Genomic DNA, 19,954 nt, shown 5'->3' with positions numbered 1-19,954 from the left:
TCAACAGGACTTAAGCACATGCTTAAGGGTGCTTGAATAGTAAGAAAGGGTGAGTACAACTGCACTGGCAAGATACAAAAGACATAGAAACACTAAAAACAAGTGCCTTATGGTGGCAGTATGCAGATCTGGTTAAACAAAATTGATGTTAAAAATTTTCAGGAACTTTGTTAACAACAAAAGTTACCTGATTCTTTTTAAGAAACAAGAAAAAATATAAGAGGCTTTGCATCCCTCCTTCTGCATTCTTATCCACATAAATACTTTTCAGAGAGTACAACCCTATTTGATTTCAACCTTTGTGTGAAAATAGAATATTAAGATGTAACTGGTATACAAAAAGAATGAGTAAGGAATTAAGGTTAAAGGATTGTTTTGTTATTCATTGAAAGAAAAAAAAACCTGTATGAACTACTATTTGAGAAAATCATATCCTCCCATCCATTGGTTAGCAATAAAGACTTCACAGACTGCTCTTCATATTATCTTTCAAGTAGTCAACTCTCCACAGTTCATAAAATTAAGTTTTTCTACAAACCCAGAGTACCATAAGTGGTTCCCAGTCTCCAGCAGGCAGCAGTTGAAAGCATCTATCGTCTATGTTGAGAAAAGTAGTGATCACCAGCCTAAGTGCTTTCATGTATCATGTCAGCATGGGATAAAGCACTCTCTTCCTTTCCACTAGGCCAAATATGAAAGTGTAGCACTAAAATCCCCATGCAGATGGAGCAACATAAGTTGCTTAGATCTGTTAGAAAGCCGCTGCTGAATAGATCTAATATATCTGATTTTGTAGAGATGGGTGAATGGTGAAATCCAGAGCTTTTCATAGTTCTTTCAGAGTTCTTGGCAGATTTAATCAAACATTGCAGATCTCATTTTGAGAAATGTTGAGTATTATTTACACCAGTGACCTCTGTAGAAGATGCTCATTTAAGTATCTCTATGTAAGAAGAGAAAAGGGGAAACCCTCATTAACCAAGGTAGGCTATTTTCATGTTTCTGGTTCAGGGAACCAGGACTGTGGCATTGTTCCTGCTGGATGAATGGATTTTGGTATGGAGGGACACTTGAGAAAATGTTACAGCTTTTAAAATGTTTTCCTTAGTGGACCATCCTTAAAATGATCAAGCTGCATCTAAACTGAAATTTAATGGCTATCACAGAAATAACTTTTTCTCCAACTAAGCGAGAAAGCTGCTCGGTAGATAATAAGAGATATAATAAGAGATATAAGAGAGATAATCTGCATGGTTCTGTTCACAGCACATCAGTCATGCTTCAGCTCCTGAATCAGGAAAGTATTGTGTAAAGTGCACTAACAGTCCCACAAAGAAAGCTCTAGTATGGGAAAGAAAATGTCCTTTAACTCTTGACCCATTAACTATTTTTGGTTTTCTGGTTGTACATTCCAAGCTAACTTGGAACAAGAACTATTGGAAGTATATTTCTGTCACCCTGGAGAAAAACCCTGCAATCGTTTCAGTCCTGGGTAAAATCTCAGAAGCAGACGTCCCACTGCACAGCCCACCAGGGCAGCAGTGTGTGTGTGCACTGAGGACTTGCCCACTGCTCCAGCCCCACCAGCTCAGGTTCGGCCATTCCAGACCAGGGCCATGCTCCACGTGACACACTCCCATCAGCATGAATGCCAATTGTTTTCCAAAAGCCAGTTGTCTTGCTTTTCTCCTGATGTATCCTTGTGGACTGAACTGACACTGGCAATGTTGGTGTCATTATGCAGGTATGGATTGATGCAGCTACTCAGATATTTTACTCCTTAGGAGCTGGGTTTGGCGTTTTAATTGCATTTGCCAGTTACAATAAGTTTGACAACAACTGCTACAGGTAAGAGCTTATTCTTCCCTTACTGCTGCAAAATTATACTATTTTACTCTGACTGCAGCTGAAATAAGTATTAAGCTATCTTTTTATCTTCAGTCATATATTAATGATGGTGAGGCTTGTGTAGACATAGTAACCAACCCAAATCTTGAAACACTGTCTTCCCGACTGAAATTTTAGTAACAGGAACCTGCCAAGATATCTGCTCCACTGCAAAGCAGAATGGGATTAGGTCTGGACTTTAGACAGCTGTGTAAACTGTGCTGGTGTTTGCCTTTCAAAAGTACCATTAAGCGCAACAGTGAACACAGGATGAAATCTTATTGGTCCAGGAACTAAACACAGAAAGATTCCAGCTTCCAGAAGGGTTTCTGTGCTTTGGGATTATATTTCTGATATTTTATATTGCGCTCCAGTTTGGGAATGCACTTTAAATCAAGTCAGTTTGGAAGTGTTCTGCTGAGTCACCACCATGGAAATTCAACCAGAATCACTGTGCACCTTCAGAGAAATTCCAACATTTAGATGTTTTCTTAACATTCCAATTTGGAATGAAAACAAGCATCACTTTTCCCATGAAATATAAATTCAGAAAGTACACGTATTATAAATCCATTGTGAACTGAAGGATCAGGGGAAAAAAATATTAAAGACAATCCCCATCTAGTTCTCAAAGATTTTTCTTACTGGGCTGTTCTTCTCTCCATGCTTAGGGATGCTTTGCTGACTAGCACCATTAACTGTGTCACAAGCTTCTTCTCAGGATTTGCAATTTTCTCCATATTGGGCTACATGGCTCATGAGCACAAAGTTAAAATTGAGGATGTAGCTACTGAAGGTAGGCAGTTAATTTTATATTAATTTTACCCCTTTTTGTCCACCATTTGTTTGCAAATGTGTTTGTATTTGTTTCCAACAAGTGTGTGAAAATCTCATGGAAGTAAACTGAATTAACTTACTTGAAACTAGAGTCCTGTGTTTAAAACCCTTGTTGAAATGTGAACTCTAAATGGCATTGATTCACCTCACCTCTACTGAATTGAAGCTCCCCAGCTTCTTGCCACCACAGGTTTTGCCCATTCAACAAACAGGTATTTACCACTGGATAGTAACTTACAAAAGTGTTGCTTTTCAGTGCCACAGGGACTGGTTTTGATGGTTCTGCTAAGCTCAGCTCTATAGCCCTTTCACTGGGAAAAGGTCACCCATGGTCTCAGCTCCTTCACCTCTCATCACATCCAGGAGTTCCCTTGCGGAACAGTGAACACAGTGAACAGTTCCACATCCACATAATTCCTTCTCCACTACAAAGCTGAAAAATAACTAGTAAGGTTTCAAATCCCATAAAAGATTATTTGAAGTAGAAAAGAATAGGACAGAGGTTTTTTAATACCAAACCATCATGAGTAAATAATTAAAAGCATTTTAGATATATTTGGGTATAATGCTAATTTTGTTTTAACAGGTACTCAGAGTGTGACAAGGACTGAATCAAAACTTAGTCATGACTTATCTTATTAAAATGAACACTTTTTTGAAGATAAGAAACATCATTTAGTGACACCTTTTTTTCCCCATTCCTATTCCAGGAGCTGGTTTAGTTTTCATCCTGTACCCAGAGGCAATTTCAACTCTTTCAGGATCTACATTTTGGGCTGTGGTGTTCTTTATCATGCTACTTACTCTTGGCATTGACAGTTCTGTGAGTATTTTTTTCTTTCTAGCCTTGATATTGTTCTTTTCCTGTTATATTCTGTAACTGCAGAGGCATCAGCCTTAAGCAGAGGGTTACATTTCAAATAAACATTCTGTGCATTCCCAAAATCTGTTTTCACAGTCACAGACAACATAGCAATACTATTACTCCAAAGACTCTCAATCATTAAGAGGTCTAGGAAAAGATTAAACCTTTTACAATCCAGTAAATATTTACTCCCTGCTACTTTTTTATGACCTTACAGAGGGGCTGTTCATCAACAGTTATTACATTTAAAGGTATGACCCAACTGAACTATTACTACTATAAACCTGCAAAAAGGTTTTGGAGCCCTGCTTGCAAAACACAAGACGTTGAGTAGAGTGGTTTCTAGAAAGGATTATAGTATACGTGCTGAAATCCATTAATCTGCTCAAGAGAGACAATGTCTGAAAGTACTCCCATTGTTTTTCTACAAGCCATGATACAGAATTTCCTGTAAATTTAATCACAATTTTAAAATCACGCCAGAATATTTCCATAGTGGTTTCATTTTCCTATAATCTTACTGTTAAATGTCTAGTCTAACAAGTGTATTTTCTCTTTCCATAATGTGATAAATTTTACCCCACCACGATATTCAGGATCACAGAAGCTTCATCCCAGAAAACATTCCAAGTCCCCAAACAACTTTTGTACTGCTTTGTTCTTGCCAAAGAGATACCAAGACATCCTGTTATATTTAGCTTAAAGGTTGATTAATTTCTGGAAAACCAAATACGGTCTTCAAGGAATAGTGAACCATGGACAACTTTCATCCTCTACAGTAGGGTAGGGGTTTCTTACTATTCCAAAGCATAGAAGTCTCTTTTGAAGTTCAGAATGTACAAAGTTGACCTAGGAATTTCTTCCTGGGAATGGCAAAACACAGTGTTTTCATTGCTTACAACTTCAGGAAAATTCATTCCTTTTCAAGGACAGAAAAGGGAAAGAATGAACTGACATGGAAAAGAGCAAAACTAAAAAAAAATGAGGTTGCAGCAGGAAGCTTTGATAAGCATTGGCAAATAGCTGAATGAGATCTTGTGGAGTGAGAGCTGAGCTGTAAAGGTCAGATTCAGGTCTAAATATTTCCAAAGTGTTTGGATTTTTGGATTCCAGCTGAGGTTCAATGAAGTTTGTCTATATAGACTAAGATCTGGATCCTTAGACAAAAGTTTGAGTGAGGATTATATCTGGGACTGTAGCTTGGCCATTTTTCAACTGTAAGCAAATATGAAGGATTGAAATGAACGTTTCAATGAAGGGTTTAGCACAATGAAAGGACATGAATGACCAGTAGGAAAAAGGCAGAATGATGTAGAAGAAAATTCATGCTCAGAAGTGTCTAGATCCAAAAGACTTAAATTGGCAAGTGCAGTAAATGTAGGGCAACGTAAAGAAACATTTGAGTGTCAAAGACATGGGGCTTTGCAGAACACACTTTTCCTACAAGTGGAGAAAACTCTTTCTTCTGGAGCTAATTAAAATACAGTTAACTAGTGAACAGTGGCCAAGTTTAGTTCTTTCCTTCTAAACGGGGAAAGATTTACTGGTTCCAGATCTATCAATTTCCCAAAGAAAACTCGGGTCCTGACGTACTTTTTATGGTGAGAATTCTCTGTTACTGATTTCAACCAGGAATATTTTAATCAAATGCTTATAGGAAAGGGATGGGCTATGTCAGCACCTGCTTACCAACTATTGTACTGCACCAAGCTCTCCAGGTCTTGCTGTGGTCTTTTAGCATCACAAAAAGCATAGAATTAAGCCTCTCCAAAATATTAAATAAATTTGTTTACTATCACAAAAAGTTGAAATTAATTTTCATAGCTTTTTGCTGGAGTGGGGGCAGAATGTTTTCATTAATGGAAAGAAACTAAAATTCATAAACACCTACATAATCGAGCAATTTAAATGAAAACTTGGAAAGTACCTTTCCTGCTTTGCAAAAAAATGGCTAATATTCAGCATTAACTTCTAGAAAGCAAAGTAAAATCCCTTCCTGTTGTCAACAACAACAAAAAATTGCATCAAGCTTCCTTTGTAGCAATTCTTCCAGACCTGTAAAAACTTCTGTCAAGCTGGATTTTGTTAATCAATGGCTAAAGTGAATCTATTCAGTACACTTCTTTTACATGCTTATTGTGCCTGTCTTTATTTAAGAAATATCTTAAGGAGCTTAGTTACTTATGCCAATGGCTTTTCCCCCACAGTTTATTAAAATGTGTATTATTTTCTCCAAAGTACTGTCTACTTATTGTTCTGTTAAGTCAGCAAAGAGGATGGACAGAGGATATGGCTATGGAGGCAACAACCACTGCTCTTGATGCCCAGTTCCCCAGTTCCTTTACCAGAAGAAAATAAAGCCTCATAACAGCAGTGACTTACAGCTGAAATGTCAGAAATCACAAAGTAGTTGGGAATTAATTACACAAACTGCTTTGCATTCTTCAGTCTGTATTTCCAACAGTCAGCATTTAACCAGAGCTCTTGCCTTCCCTTTCTCAGATGGGTGGGATGGAGGCTGTCATCACTGGCTTGGCAGATGATTTCCACCTTCTGAAGCAGCACAGAAAGCTCTTCACCTTCGGTGTTTCTTTTGGCACTTTCCTACTTGCCCTTTTTTGCATTACCAATGTAAGTACAACAAAAGTTTCCATCAAAATGTTACCCTAAAAATGCCATTAACTCTGTCAGATGAAATATGGATAGGTTTAGACTACTATTTTTATTATAAATTTTAATTCTTAAACAACTTCTGTTCAGAACATCACTTTCAATCTTACATATATGAAGTTTCTCTGGTTTTTGGCACAAGATCATTTGCTATCAATCAAGCCTACAAGTCTTTGTTCCAAAGAACTGTCTGTGCTACTGCTGGGTTGTTTGGTTCTGTGTGCTTTCTTCTGTGTTTGTTTGGGGGTTTTTTTTTGTTTGGTTTTGGATTTCTGAGTCACATTAGATGGAACTGTGTAGAGTGCTTATTCCTCTGTGAAGAGCTAAGAATTTCAAGTGACCAGACCATCTGGCTGTTCTCTTCTTGAAGAAAGTAAGAGCACTCACTTCTTGTGAAAGGAGTGTAGTGATGATAACGATCTCCTCTCCCCACCTTGTTTCTTAATATTCCTTCATGTACCTTAAATCTTGACATCTTTTAACACCATATAAAGCACACAGAAAACTTAGCCTGAACATCTGGTAACCTGTATTTATCACTACCATCAGACTGAATGCTTTGCCTCATATGGTTTTTGACAACATATTAAGCAATGAAAATCACATTGTTCTAGGCTGGAGAGAACTTTCTTTTTTTCGACCATAAAAAAAGCAAAGGGACCTGTTAGCAAAGATGCCAAAACTGTCAAAAACATCTGAAACGAGGAATCCACCACAAAAGCAGATGTGCTGAACCTCTCTCCATTTCTAGAAATGGTTTCCACATCTATTATTAAGATTACTGAAATGGCATAAGTTTATAAATAACTAAGTTCTTTCTACATTAAAATACCCCAATATTTTCACTCCAGTTTCCTCAAACTGAGAAACATTTGAGACTCTAAAAATAGATATATCATTAAAAATACCTATCCTTTTAATACCATAGTATTTCTATTGATACCTAAAACCTAAACATCCTCTTGTTAATTCAAAGTTTTCACTGGAATTAAAGTTCCTGAAGTACAATATCAGAATAAATTCAATGTTAAGAACCTGAACAGGTGCCAGTGGGTGCAATTCCACTGCCTCCAAGTGAGCTATAGCTATTCAAGATAACAACCTAACTCTAGCTTTTAAATAAAAGCACCTGTTTAGACTTAAGTTTACTTCTCCAGCTGGAATTCACAAAACTGTCCAGAATTGTCCAAATGTATTGGTTCACATAACTGAGGAACAACATTTGTAATGCATAAAAAATAAAAAGAAGAAAATCCTTGTGAGAACATCACATGAAATTAATTTGATTTTTCCCCCTGAATTTTTAAGGCTGTATTTTCAAAAGTAGCTGTTTCTGAAAAAAATCTGTTTCTTACAAAATCATATTAGTAATTCACTTTGCTAAGTTTGATTGCAAAGGCATTCATTTGCAGCAGGTGTAGAGCAAAAACAAGAGGTCAAACTCAAATGTCATTCCATATGCAATATTTTCTAACAACCAAAGTTCATTCTATTTCCGGACAAGTCCCCACAGAATTAAAAACCTAGACAAGGCCTAAGTACTGGTCTCCCTAGTTTTGTAAATATGCACAGCTGTTTCAGAAAAACATCTTTAAAAAAAAAAAAAAAGCAACTGATTACAGAGACTAAATAACCTACAGATCTAAACAGTACGAGTGCTATTTATACCATGGGTGTTATAAACCACAGAAAATAATTCCTTTGTTCCTCTCCTTCTGAACAGGCATAATCAGATTAAGTTTGGTTGTAAAACGACATTTTAACAAAAATCTACTGCAACCACAAACATTTCAGTTGTTTACGTGTGACAGAGTTTCCTGAAACACTTTACTGGGTTCATTTTGATACAAATCTGAATCTAATGATCTTCCTTTCCTCTTTAGCCCAAACTCAGTGAAATGAGCAGTAATTTACACAAATACCACCACATTGTAAAACACAACAAAAAGTAGTCACATTGCAGCTAAAAGAAATACCAATGAAACAAGACTTTAGTAAATGCATTTCCAGTTCTCAGTCATGAACCACGGAAGCACAAAATGTGTTGTTGTGAAGGAAGACAAGGTTTGCTGTCTCCACTGTGCAAAGGTTTGCAAATACCACAGCCCAGAGACTAAACAGGGCACAGCAGCTTGTTGCTGTGCTGGTAACAGAATTAACATCATCTTCTGCCTTTGGAGGAGCAGTGGGCAAGAGAGATGCAGGCAGTCAGGGACAAGGAGACATCAGACCAACACTGCAGATTCACTGGCCTGCAGAACAAGTGGCCTTAGGAACAAACTGACTGATAGTGGCCGATGGAAACTCTTGGAGTGCTCCATTCCTGCCATTAATTTAGGAAGTTTGTCATTAACTGCTGTAGACGTGTCCTGCCCAACAAGCTGCTGATCATTTTCCCAAACTTTCACTGAACAGGAGTGCCAAGAGAACTCACTAATCTAAGTTCAGGTTTCTGTTTCCCAGTGAAGTGAGGACATGTGTGAAAAGAAACCTCTTTAGAAGAGTTGCAAGTCTGATTCCACAATTTTGTATGCAGCTATGAACCTGTGTCTGCAGCATCAGATCCAAATTAAAATACTTGGCTTAAGATAATGCTTCAAGTAAAGCAGATTTCTGTTAAGTAGATACTAAACTACTGAGATGATTTTATTTGTAACTTTGCTTTGTGGCATCTTTTAACTCCCCGCTGCAGGGTGGAATTTATGTGCTCACACTTCTGGACACATTTGCAGCTGGGACTTCAATATTGTTTGCTGTTCTAATGGAGGCAATTGGAGTTTCCTGGTTTTATGGTAAGCACTTCCTTTTGCACATGCAAAAGCTGTTCTGAAATTCCAAGTGCTCATGACAGGCTTACACATTGTCTTAAGGCAAAACAGCATGGCCTTCTATACACAAAACCATGACAAGTCAGGTTTCATAGAGTGATTTTCACCTGATTTATGAGCAGTGACAGGAGTTCAGACATTCAGTGGGCCAAGCTTTGATACCCTGCACAAAGCAAAGCAAACAGCCTTGTGAAAGGTACTGTGATGGGATGGAAAATACTTTTGCCAGTATTTTACAACTCTTAGTATTGCTGATGACTTGCAGTAGCAGACTTAGACTTGGTACTTTCAAAGCAAGTAGATTAGCCTAAACACAGAATCACCTGTTCCCACTTTTCATTATTCTGCCAGGGCCAGTCTCAAGCACTCCCCACACAATACAAGTAAAGGTAGTGTTTAGAGAGTTATAATAATTCCTACATTAATCCCTTTTGTTTGAATCAATATTCTACTTCATCGTAAAACACTAGTGGTTTATTTACCTTATTTCATAGAATGATATGAAATACCCAACATACTAGACACCAGAAATTCTATTTTTAGTATTTGATACTAATTTATTCCACAAAAAGGGAGTAGTGATTTATTTTATCCCAAATATGGCAAGCTTTAGGAGTATTTAGTTGATCTCTGGCACTAGACTGGAATCACTGTGTGCCAATCAGAGTGCAGTGATGTGCTATAGACACCTAAAAAAATATGACCTCTTCTTTTCCTTCCTAATCTCTCATGCTATGCTTCCTGACTGATCACAACTCTTTTCACTATTACCAGGTTTCAATGTCATAGCAGCCTGCAAATCTTCTTCTCTGTAAGGCTGTATTGAATTAGTTGCCCTGATTCCCAATAAGACTGTTCTTCCACTGAAAGCCATCTTCATTTTTATTCATAGTGTTTATAGCTAATGTATGATGCAGAGGGTCTTAGACATTGATTCTTATTGCTATTTAACTCAGTCACTTATTTGTCCATCCATTCTGCCTTGTCATGTTCTTCTAATCAAACAAACACTTTATCTTGCAGTTAAAAAAATGTTGAAGAGTGAGTGAAGTTGAAATAATGGCATTCATGCATAAAGCTGTTCAATTTACTAAAGGAACAGTTTCTAGCTTTAATGCACTAATTCTGTCACCCAACATCAGCATGGAGCAAGCAGCACATATGCTGTTGTCTCTCAAAACAATGGAGGCACTTTATTTCACAGACAGCTGTCTTTAATCCCTGTAAAAGAGCTGAATGTGGACCAGTGATCACAGCTTAGCTTGGAAGCAGAGGCTTCTTCAGTTTCTAAGGGCAAGTTATCTTCTGCTACTATTAAAACAGGATTTACTGCATTCTACAGTAGCTAGGCTTTGTATGGGGTTCACAAACCAGGCTAAAGTGGCTCGAATTTTATTTTACACCCTCTGTCTTTTATCATTTTTTCCTTTCTTCCTCCAGCCTCCCCATAATCGGGAAAATATCTATTCATTTTTCTTAAGCAGCTGACAGATGTTTCTACTGACACAGCATGACCTCTTTCTTTATAAAGAACTTATTACAGCCCCAGGTGCTATTTAAACTTATTAAATCTGGCATGATCTTGTCTGCCTCTTTTTTCTGATAGACCCCAGTTGGCTTAATGACCCAGCTGAATATTAAGCCAGCCTAAAGGCAAGCACTGACATTTTGGCACAGACTAAAAACATGGAAATTTAGTTCAAATTATACCTATGACCATTTACTGTGAAGTTTCTTTTTGCAAAGGCCAACTGTATAGGTAAGAGAAGGGACAGGTAGTTGCTATGCAGATGTACCTTAGTTATGACTGCTAACATGTTACCAATTTTCCTCATGTGCAACCCTGATAGCTTTCTGATGAATATTCTAAAAAACATCAGACACCTCTCCCAGTGGCACAAAACTGATCTTTGGTTTCACTTGCAGGAAAATCTCTATTCAGTCAGATTTTACTGTGAACATCTCCCTAAACAACTAGAACAAGTTCTGTATGAGCTTGAAATTATATTCATCCCTATCTGCAATCTCAAAGCTTTCATTTACTTAAAAAATTAAAAAAAAAAAAAAATCCCTTAGACCGAAATTTCAGGCCAAAAGCAGAATTTTTTTTTTTTTTTTAAGAAACTCGAAACAGCCAAAACCCAAAAAAAAACCCCCAAACAACAAGCAAACCAACCACCCCAACCTAAGATCAACTGTTTGATTTTGCAGAAGGGGAAGAACTTGATCAAGCACTGACTGATATTACTCATCTTTGCTGACAGAGGTGTTTGAGTGGATGTGTGCCTGGCCTGAGAGAAGATGAATGCATGCACACATTCCCACAGAATGGAAATACGAGTGGGGCAAACCAGCTCAGAGAGCTTACTGCACTGTCATGCTGGGGAAACGTTTGCTACTTTGTTGCTTGCTTTCACAGTAGCACAGTGGCTTACAAAGTTCCAGCAGGCAGCACATGCAGGACTTACTGATGGCTTGTAGACTTCTGTTCTGTCTGAACTCTCATCTCTGCATCAGAGGAAGGAAGGTTGACCCAATGTGAGGAGGGTAAATTGCATTTATAGCCAAATCTACTTTTCTTTTTCTTCCTAATCTGTTCCTTTTTGCATATTGATTTCCTTCCCTTTCCATTATGTACAAATTTTCTGTGCCATTTAATAGACCGCTACATGACAAAATGGTAACATTCTCAGGCAGATGCAGTGTTCATTAGTACAGAAATTAGAGTGAAAGTCTTTTTGGGTATTTAACCAGCTACTGATAATAAATTTTAAGTATCTCTGAAACCAAGCCCTACAGTCATCTATAGTTATAGCTGTGTTCTGTTTAAAGGTCGATTCTTAGAACTTTATTTGAAGACATGTAGTACTGAAAAAGCACATTGTGGAAAAGTGCAGTCTGAGAGTATGGCCAACTGGTCCCCCATTTTCAGCAGAAGTTGTACACCAAGCACTGTCTGAGCTCCAAGTGCATCTGCCTGGAAACATATGAATAAAATTCTGATATACATGGTCCTTGTCCCTGACCTTCTACGCAATGATAAATTTCAGCCAGTGTTCATAGCAGTAAAAATTCAGTCACTTTAAAGTTCACAGAAAGCACTGCAAATAGAATCAGATTAAGTTTAAAGAGCATTTGCAGATCCTTTTTGGTTATTTCTCTTCACCTGGACATAATATTGGGGGCTGGAAATTTTCTGGAGACATTTACACTCAAACGTCCAGACCCTGACAATATTGTGCATCCTCATTGCATATAATGGACTAACTCAAGATGTCCCAATTATTTACATTAAATAAACTGTACTGAACTGATACCCATGAAATTATCTTTATGGAAAACATATACATTCTCTCTAACAAACAAATATTTATGGTAAAAAGCTACATTTCTACTGTTTACCTATTGGGTTCATAATTAAAAGTAAACTTCCTGAACACATCAAGTATATTAAATTATAAACAGTCTGACATGACAGAATGCACAGAGCCAATATCTCTAAGGTGTAAAGTCAGAGATGGTTTTCTTTTTAAAGAAAAAAAGAAAAATCCCCATTTTATATCAGTGTTAATCATCCCATTCTAAAGTGACGTCATTTTGTACATATTTACAATAAGCAGAAGAATTGCCCTAGTTTCCTGGAACAGTGATAAATATGAAATTATATTTGTAACAGATATAAAGAACATTCTGTAGCATTCAGTGAAAATTAAATATGTCTTTAAGTGGAACAAAAAACTCCTTTGATAAATTAAGAATCATATGAATCTATTTCATTATCAGCAGCCAGTTTGTGTAAGGGCCTACACTTTCCTGCAGTGTACTCGTAATAACATGGAGAAATTAGGTTACAATAACTATTTTAAAAATTGAGTCCCATTTACAACTTAAATTCTAGATATTTGTGAAACGTCTCTTTTGGGTGGTAATGCTGTTGTCTTCAACAAGCCTTAAGTTCTCACAAGAATTTAAGTCTTGGATAAAGTGATATCAAAGACACATCTAGACACTGAGAGGAGATTAATGTTGTTATTTCCTACATCTTCTGATTTGGAAGTCATTCATGTCTACTTTCTGAAAAAAATGTTTTGGGTATGCCAGCATCTCATCAATTTAGACTGAAGTCAGTCTCATGCTTGCATCCATTCACATCTATTCTAGGTGTGGACAGATTCAGTGAAGACATCCAACAAATGATGGGCTTCAAACCAGGCCTCTACTGGAGATTGTGCTGGAAGTTTGTTAGTCCTGCTTTTTTATTGGTAAGTGTTGATAATTATTCCATCATGTTAAGAATATTAGCATGTTGCTTCCCAGAATATACAATAGATATCAAGAGCAAGATACCTATTACTGTGCCAGATATTGTTGGGCTGAACAGAAGACACTCCAATTTAATTCTTTTTTCACTTTGAAATTATATGCAGATTATATTTTGTATAATACACTTCAGTTGTGAAAGAGAAGCTAATGGTGGTTGTAGTCTTCTTCTGTTCCTTCATTTTAGCATGATTTTAAGAAGGCAGCTTTTCCTAGGGAACACCTAGGCAGTGTCCTCCCTGTCTCTGCAGCACCTGTGCATATTAAACACAAACCATTCCCTTGGGAAAATAAGATAGCCAGGGTTTAGAGAGTGTGTTAGCAAGAATGTATTTTTCGTTGGAGGATACCAAGATCCCCAAACTATGGAATGACACCTTAGGAAAACTAATATACAACTACAATAATTAGGTCTGTGAAACACTGAAGGTTTGTATAAAATATATCTTGTAAGCTGCCTGTTGGAAAAAACAAGTGTGCATTGCATTAGGGGGAAAAAAAATCCCAAAGTGTGAATTTGGCTGCTTTGTGTAAAGGTTAGGTTCAGTATTAACCTACAGTTTTATATTGGAATCTCTTCCTATGCCTATTTGTAAATCAAAAGGTCAGGATAATAATATGGAAATTTGACCTCACTATGATTTTAGGAGACAATTACTTGCATTGAAGCTGTGCATTCTTAAAGCTGTACTGGTATTGAAAATACACACTGGGTAGGCTTTTAGGACAAGTCCACTTTTTCTTTTAAATATAAAAGCTTATGACCCCAATTCATCCATAAACACCTGCCAAGCCTGTACTAACTATCCTTTCAAACATAGTTCTATAAAGGAACTTGTATGGAACTATATTCTGCAGCACTTCAAGAAGGCTCAAGCAGAATGGAAAAATGCTGCAGCAAGCATGCTTAGGTTTTGCACACAAGGAGACAGTTGAAAATTTAAACTTTATAATGAGAGTTGTAACAATCTAGCTAAAGGTGCAGAGCCCATCAGTCTAACCTTCAGGTAGTTTAAGATGTCTTGGTGAAAGAGCCTCCATACCTTCCTAGAAAAGCCTAAAAACGAAAGGGTCAGAATAAATCTGTAGATAATGTATCTCTCAGCCATCACAATGCACACTTCTCCTTTTTCCATCTGTAAGTTCTTGAAGCTCTTTCTCCCTATTGTCTTCAGCTACGTACATAATCCCAAGAAAAATCTCAAAATAGAATTAGTATTTTTCTAACCAGATTCCACACTATCATCTTCCTTTAACCCACACTATTCTGGAACAGTCTTTGAAATCCTAGGCTCAAAATATTTTAATTTGAAATTGAAATATGGAGCAGAACATATAGCCCCAAGAACCAAATCAAGGAACTCTGCATGTTACACAAGCCACATGGATTTAACAGGACAGAAGCAGGGCAGTACCCCACTCCTTCCTTCTTGCACCTAGCACTGGACAGGGCAGAAGAGGAAGAAAAAACAGCTTTGTTTTCCAGGCCATAAGGCTGCTCTACCTTTCTTCAGTAAATGTATCATGCTGGAGGTTGCATTATGTCTCTCATTGAAAAATGGGTACAAAGCTTCTAAAGTCTAATGTTCCTGGAAAACAAAGAAGGTAAAAACAATAGATCCTGCAGAGTTTTTTCTTGACTACTGAATACCATTTTTACATCTGAAACACTAGTTTAAATGAGGCAGTAGCAGACAATCACCTTTGATTTTGATCTTCCCATCAAAATTTCAAATAATCTGTGTCCAGAGTAGCTAAAATGAACTGTTAATACTAGTAAACACATCAAGAACTTCAACAGCTTAAGCAGTAAGAGGCACAAAGTAAACAGGCTGAAGATAAATAGCAAAGCTGGTTTGAGATATACCTATGGGTGGTTGCCTAATAGAACACCTGGAATCAGTTTCCCAGTAAGGTTCTTTGTCTTAAAATTGTGGTTCATATTATACTTTCTTCTCTAGTTTGTCGTGATAGTCAGCATAATAAATTTCAAGCCTCTGACCTACGATGACTACACCTTCCCTCTCTGGGCAAACCGCATTGGCTGGGGAATAGCATTATCCTCAATGATCCTTGTGCCTGCCTATATCATCTATAAATTTATGAATGTGCGTGGGACCTTTAAAGAAGTAAGTGGAACACTAATCAAATGTCATGAAATGTTGCTGTGAAATGAAATGGCTGGGTCTAAGTTGGCAGTTTATTTCTCTCCCAAAACTTATTACTTATGAGTGACCTTTTGAATCCATATGTCAGGTGGATCAGTGGTTTGAGGTAGGATTACTGCATTCTGTTTGAGTTTCTAGATAGAAATTAGCTTTCCAGACAGCACCATAATAATTGTGAAAAATTATTTTTGATGCATGCAATTGATCTAATTGATGAGATTAGATTTTTGTTATTAACACAGAATGTACAAATTATGGTATCTTCATATTCAGCTATAAGGTATGGTCTTCAAACTGTTCTGTACTCTTATTTATTTATCAGTTCAAAATGGCACAGGATTAAGGTTCACTAACCATATCATTTTTACCATCATATTAACTTTACCTTCACTGTCTATATAGCCTCACTATTATCTATAGTCTTAAAACCTCTAATGGTGCTCAGAAGCCTCCTCACCACTATACAGCACTGATTCTTTCCCCATTACATGTCATAATTTTATAACCTAATCTGGACCCACTGACTGACACCTAGTTCTACTGCTCTACTTTCCTACAGATACAGTTACACAATGGTGTAGCAAGGTATTGACCCTCTTAGGCAAATCACTGAACCAACACCACACACAGAATTAAGCAGAAAATAGGATCTCAACCATTACATAGGTCACATTCCCCTCACAGTGACCCAGCAGATCCAAAGGAACAAAGGTCTTGTTTCTGAAACATTATAGTCATCTCATGTAATGTTCACCTCAGAAAGGCACCCCAAAATTGGAACTCTTCAGCTCCCTGTTTTCATCAGCTCCAACATCTCAGTGTTGTGCACAATTTCCAGATCTCATTTCCAGCAGCTCTATAAGCCCTTTGTTTTGTTCTGTCCTGGGGATGTTACAAACCCATTTTCTACATGCATTTAAGTCTCAAAGATTAATCTGAACTGGCCCATCAGGATTTTGCCCTCTTGCTCAAGTTTACTGATATGGGGATGCAGAAGCCTTTGGCCAAAACCACATTCTCTTATTCATTTTGTATTGTTAGCAGGTTCTGGTTTGTCTGTTACTGATCCTGCAAAGAGCAATTCTCCAGTTTCCTCAGGAGCATTATGGCAAAAGGCTGATATATTACATCCAAGTAACTAGCACAAGATATGATGCCCTAAATTGTGGCTCTTAAAAGGATGGGGAAAGGTATGCTCGTAATCTAATGGGAACTCCTTAAATTGGTTGAAACTTCCTAATAAACCAAAATTTACATGTGATCTCAAAGGGCACAGCACGGGGTAAACAAGGGAGATGAGCTGGGAAATAGCAATACCTCCTTCCTCTCCCACTCTGGGACTGGCCAACCCTCTTACAGCACTAACAGAAAAGCATGAATTTAGGGGATCTAAGGCCTGTGATACCAACTTGTTCCTGATGTTCTTTTCTATATGCACTTGCTAAATATTTGGACTTAGTATTTGCATAAACTTTCTACTGTTGCTTCTTATATTAAAGGCTAACACCCAAGGGCTTATAATAGGCTTATTCTCTCAGTGACTGAATAAAGGCACATGATGCAGAGATATTAAAGATTTAAGTTACCATTTTAAATAAAGTTCATGCTACTTCCCCACTATAGATTGGGGATTACATGCATAATCCCTCTTCATATGGCTGACTTTTTCCTCTTCTTCCTGTCTGATTTAGAGACTAGCTTACTGCATCACACCTGAAAATGAGCACCAACTCGTGGCCCAAGGAAATGTCAGGCAGTTTAAGGTTTGTACACCTTTCACATGTTTCTTCTCCTGATACCAACCCCTTCCTGTCTTTAGCAACAACTACAGGTTTGCACCAATCTCCTCATAGTCAATGCCTTTGTAGGTCTGTAGTTCTTTATTTCTGCCAGCTTGACAAGAGGCAGGAGGCTCAGTACCATATGCATCAACTCTTTTGGAAGGCTTTTGGGACCTTCCTTCTTTGACTGAGGAGAGCCCTCAATTTTACAGTTCACCTGAATCTGGTATTTTAGGTTGTGTCTGAATACAGTGAGATCTGTCTTCACAAAATACAAAGGTATTTCCAAATGATCATGTGCATTTGAAGAGGTCATGGTTTCTCACTCAGTTACTGCACAGCAACCCAAAGTCATGTTTCCAAAACTGCAATTATGTCCCACAACACATGGTAAACAGCAAAACAAATATCCACTGTCAGAGCTTACCTCTAATGTCATAACATGAGGTACCAGGTGACATGGAATTGGCTTTCTCCACAGGACTAGAGCTGATTGCTGGAGACTTCATAAGCCATGAAAAATATGCTATACGTTTCCAAATATTGTTTTCCTTTTAGCAAATAAAATGAGCTTATTGAAACAAACTCCTTTATGTACAAGATAAAAAGGATGCAAATGTGAAGCTTGTTACACTTATCAGCATTCATGCTGGACCACTTTCAGTCTTCAAAGTTGAAAGCAACTGGAATTATGCACACCTCCACAAACCATGACCCAGATTTTATAGTGGTAGTTTGTATGTTGATACTGAAAAAATAAATCTGGCTTTTGCTTATTCTGAAAGATATCGTTTGAAGTAAATTTTGGCTTTTAAAGGAAATCATCTGCGTAGATTTATGGGATGCAGAACAAAAGCACAAATAGGCTTCCTGTTTCATGACCACAATTTATTTGATGTGGCCAAGAATATGAAATAGCATAGCACCTCTTCCTGCCTTCTCTTTCTCCTGTTTCTGCCCTCAGTTTTCAGTTGATTTACTGCTCCTGCTGTAACTCAGTGTTTCCAGGGGCAGATGTTCCTGTGTGAAAGGGCTATAAACAGCCATTCCACAGTACTGGTCTTCTGAACACAAATCTATGACAAAAAGGTAGCAAATTAATTTCACATAAATTAGAAAAGGCTGTCCTCAGAAGTAAACTACTAGTTACCTCAAGCTATGCCAAACATGAGAGCATTTAAATTTGCTGCCATCTTCAATGAACAGCTAGGAATGGCTTTGTTAGTGCTAAAATGTATTTAGTGTTTTGTTCACAGTGTTTAAGATTGTAGATAAAACACTGTCTACTGTAACCAAACAAATACAAATATTTTATTCCCACATATGTCTGGCAGTTCTGAGTTTTAAAACTGAATTAAGAGCTGACTAAGTATATTCAGTGCATATATTCAGTGCATTTCTCACTGCAAACTGGAATGCACAGAAATTTCGTTACAGAGTGGATAGTCCAGCCATCATTTTGAAACTTCTTCGTAACTCTAGATTTGTCAAACAACCTATCTGTTGGCATCATTATTTGAATCAATGATGTAATTTAACAACCACTTCTGCTTCCTTACAGCTCCAACACTGGCTAACAATATGACAACCAACAGATCAAGGAAAAAGCCCAAGTTCAGCTAAACTGAGAATACAGAAAAGTCAAGTTCAAAGCTCCCTCACTTATGCTTGGCCTAAGCTGGCTCAGAGCTTATCTACTGACTCTTTGAGGGAAGACATCTGCTCTCTGTTGTCAATGCCTCCCTTCTATTACTTGGCTTCAAATGATCTTTAAAGACTTCATTTAATTTTTCTCGCATCCTTTGGTGCCATGAGATCCCTACATGACCAAAACTTGTGAGTTTTGCTATTGGCAGAAGTGGAGGAGGGAGGAGCAGAGGAAAAGAGCAATCAGCATAAGTTAAGTGCTTTTTTATTGTGAAGAAGTGAATTAAACTTTTCTGACAGTAATAATTACTTCAGATATTCATTTCACAACCTATTTTAAACTAACAACACCTGAGCATTCTTAGATCTAAGGAAAGAGTACACCTCAGTTATGACAAAAGAGCAATTTTAACTATGTACTCATGTCATTATCTTCCTTGCCATACTGTCCTTTGGGATGCGAGTTTGCATCCTCCTGAAGTGAAGACTCAGTGCTTCATTTTCAGTGGTTTGTTGTTAGTTCCTTCTCTTAGTGAAGAACATTGTCTTTGCTGTACATGTCCACGCATTTTTCTGACCAGTTTCATTGCACAAGCTGAAGAGCAGCAGGAACAGAATTCCTGTTACAGTTACTAGTGCAGAACACAGCTTAATATCACAGTGTACTTCATGAAAGAGATATTCCCTTATATCAACAGTTGAAATGGTTTTATCTATGATCCACACTCCACAGACTTTTCCAGCTAAGCATGAAAGTTCCATCCAAACAGACAGACTCTCATCTTTTTGTTGTATTTTTTTCCAAATAAAGAATGCAAATACATAGGAAGAGATAATTTTTAGATCTGTATAATTACCAAGTGGCACAAAAAACCAAACTGGCTTTATTCTCCTGCTGTGAACATGCTATTATTATAATTTAACCAGGATTCACCTAGGAAAACGTAGTGA

The 19,954-nt window shown here is 37.4% G+C and overlaps 1 protein-coding gene across 1 annotated transcript in view; it reads left to right on the top strand.

The window, feature by feature from the left end:
• Nucleotides 1-19,598, top strand: part of SLC6A2 (solute carrier family 6 member 2) — a 56,664-nt gene extending 37,066 nt beyond the window's left edge. Inside the window, 9 exon segments of the mRNA XM_069026734.1 lie at nt 1,745-1,848; nt 2,559-2,683; nt 3,435-3,547; nt 6,092-6,220; nt 8,952-9,051; nt 13,249-13,349; nt 15,369-15,536; nt 17,267-17,338; nt 18,918-19,598. Coding sequence (XP_068882835.1) covers nt 1,745-1,848; nt 2,559-2,683; nt 3,435-3,547; nt 6,092-6,220; nt 8,952-9,051; nt 13,249-13,349; nt 15,369-15,536; nt 17,267-17,338; nt 18,918-18,941 — 936 coding nt within the window. The 3' untranslated portion in view covers nt 18,942-19,598.
• Nucleotides 19,599-19,954: the final 356 nt, after the last annotated feature.

This window comes from Aphelocoma coerulescens, chromosome 11 (assembly GCF_041296385.1).
Source record: "Aphelocoma coerulescens isolate FSJ_1873_10779 chromosome 11, UR_Acoe_1.0, whole genome shotgun sequence".
Lineage (NCBI taxonomy): Eukaryota > Metazoa > Chordata > Aves > Passeriformes > Corvidae > Aphelocoma > Aphelocoma coerulescens.
The sequence above is the reverse complement of the archived record's forward strand: the minus strand, read 5'-3'. Positions and strand labels throughout refer to the sequence as shown.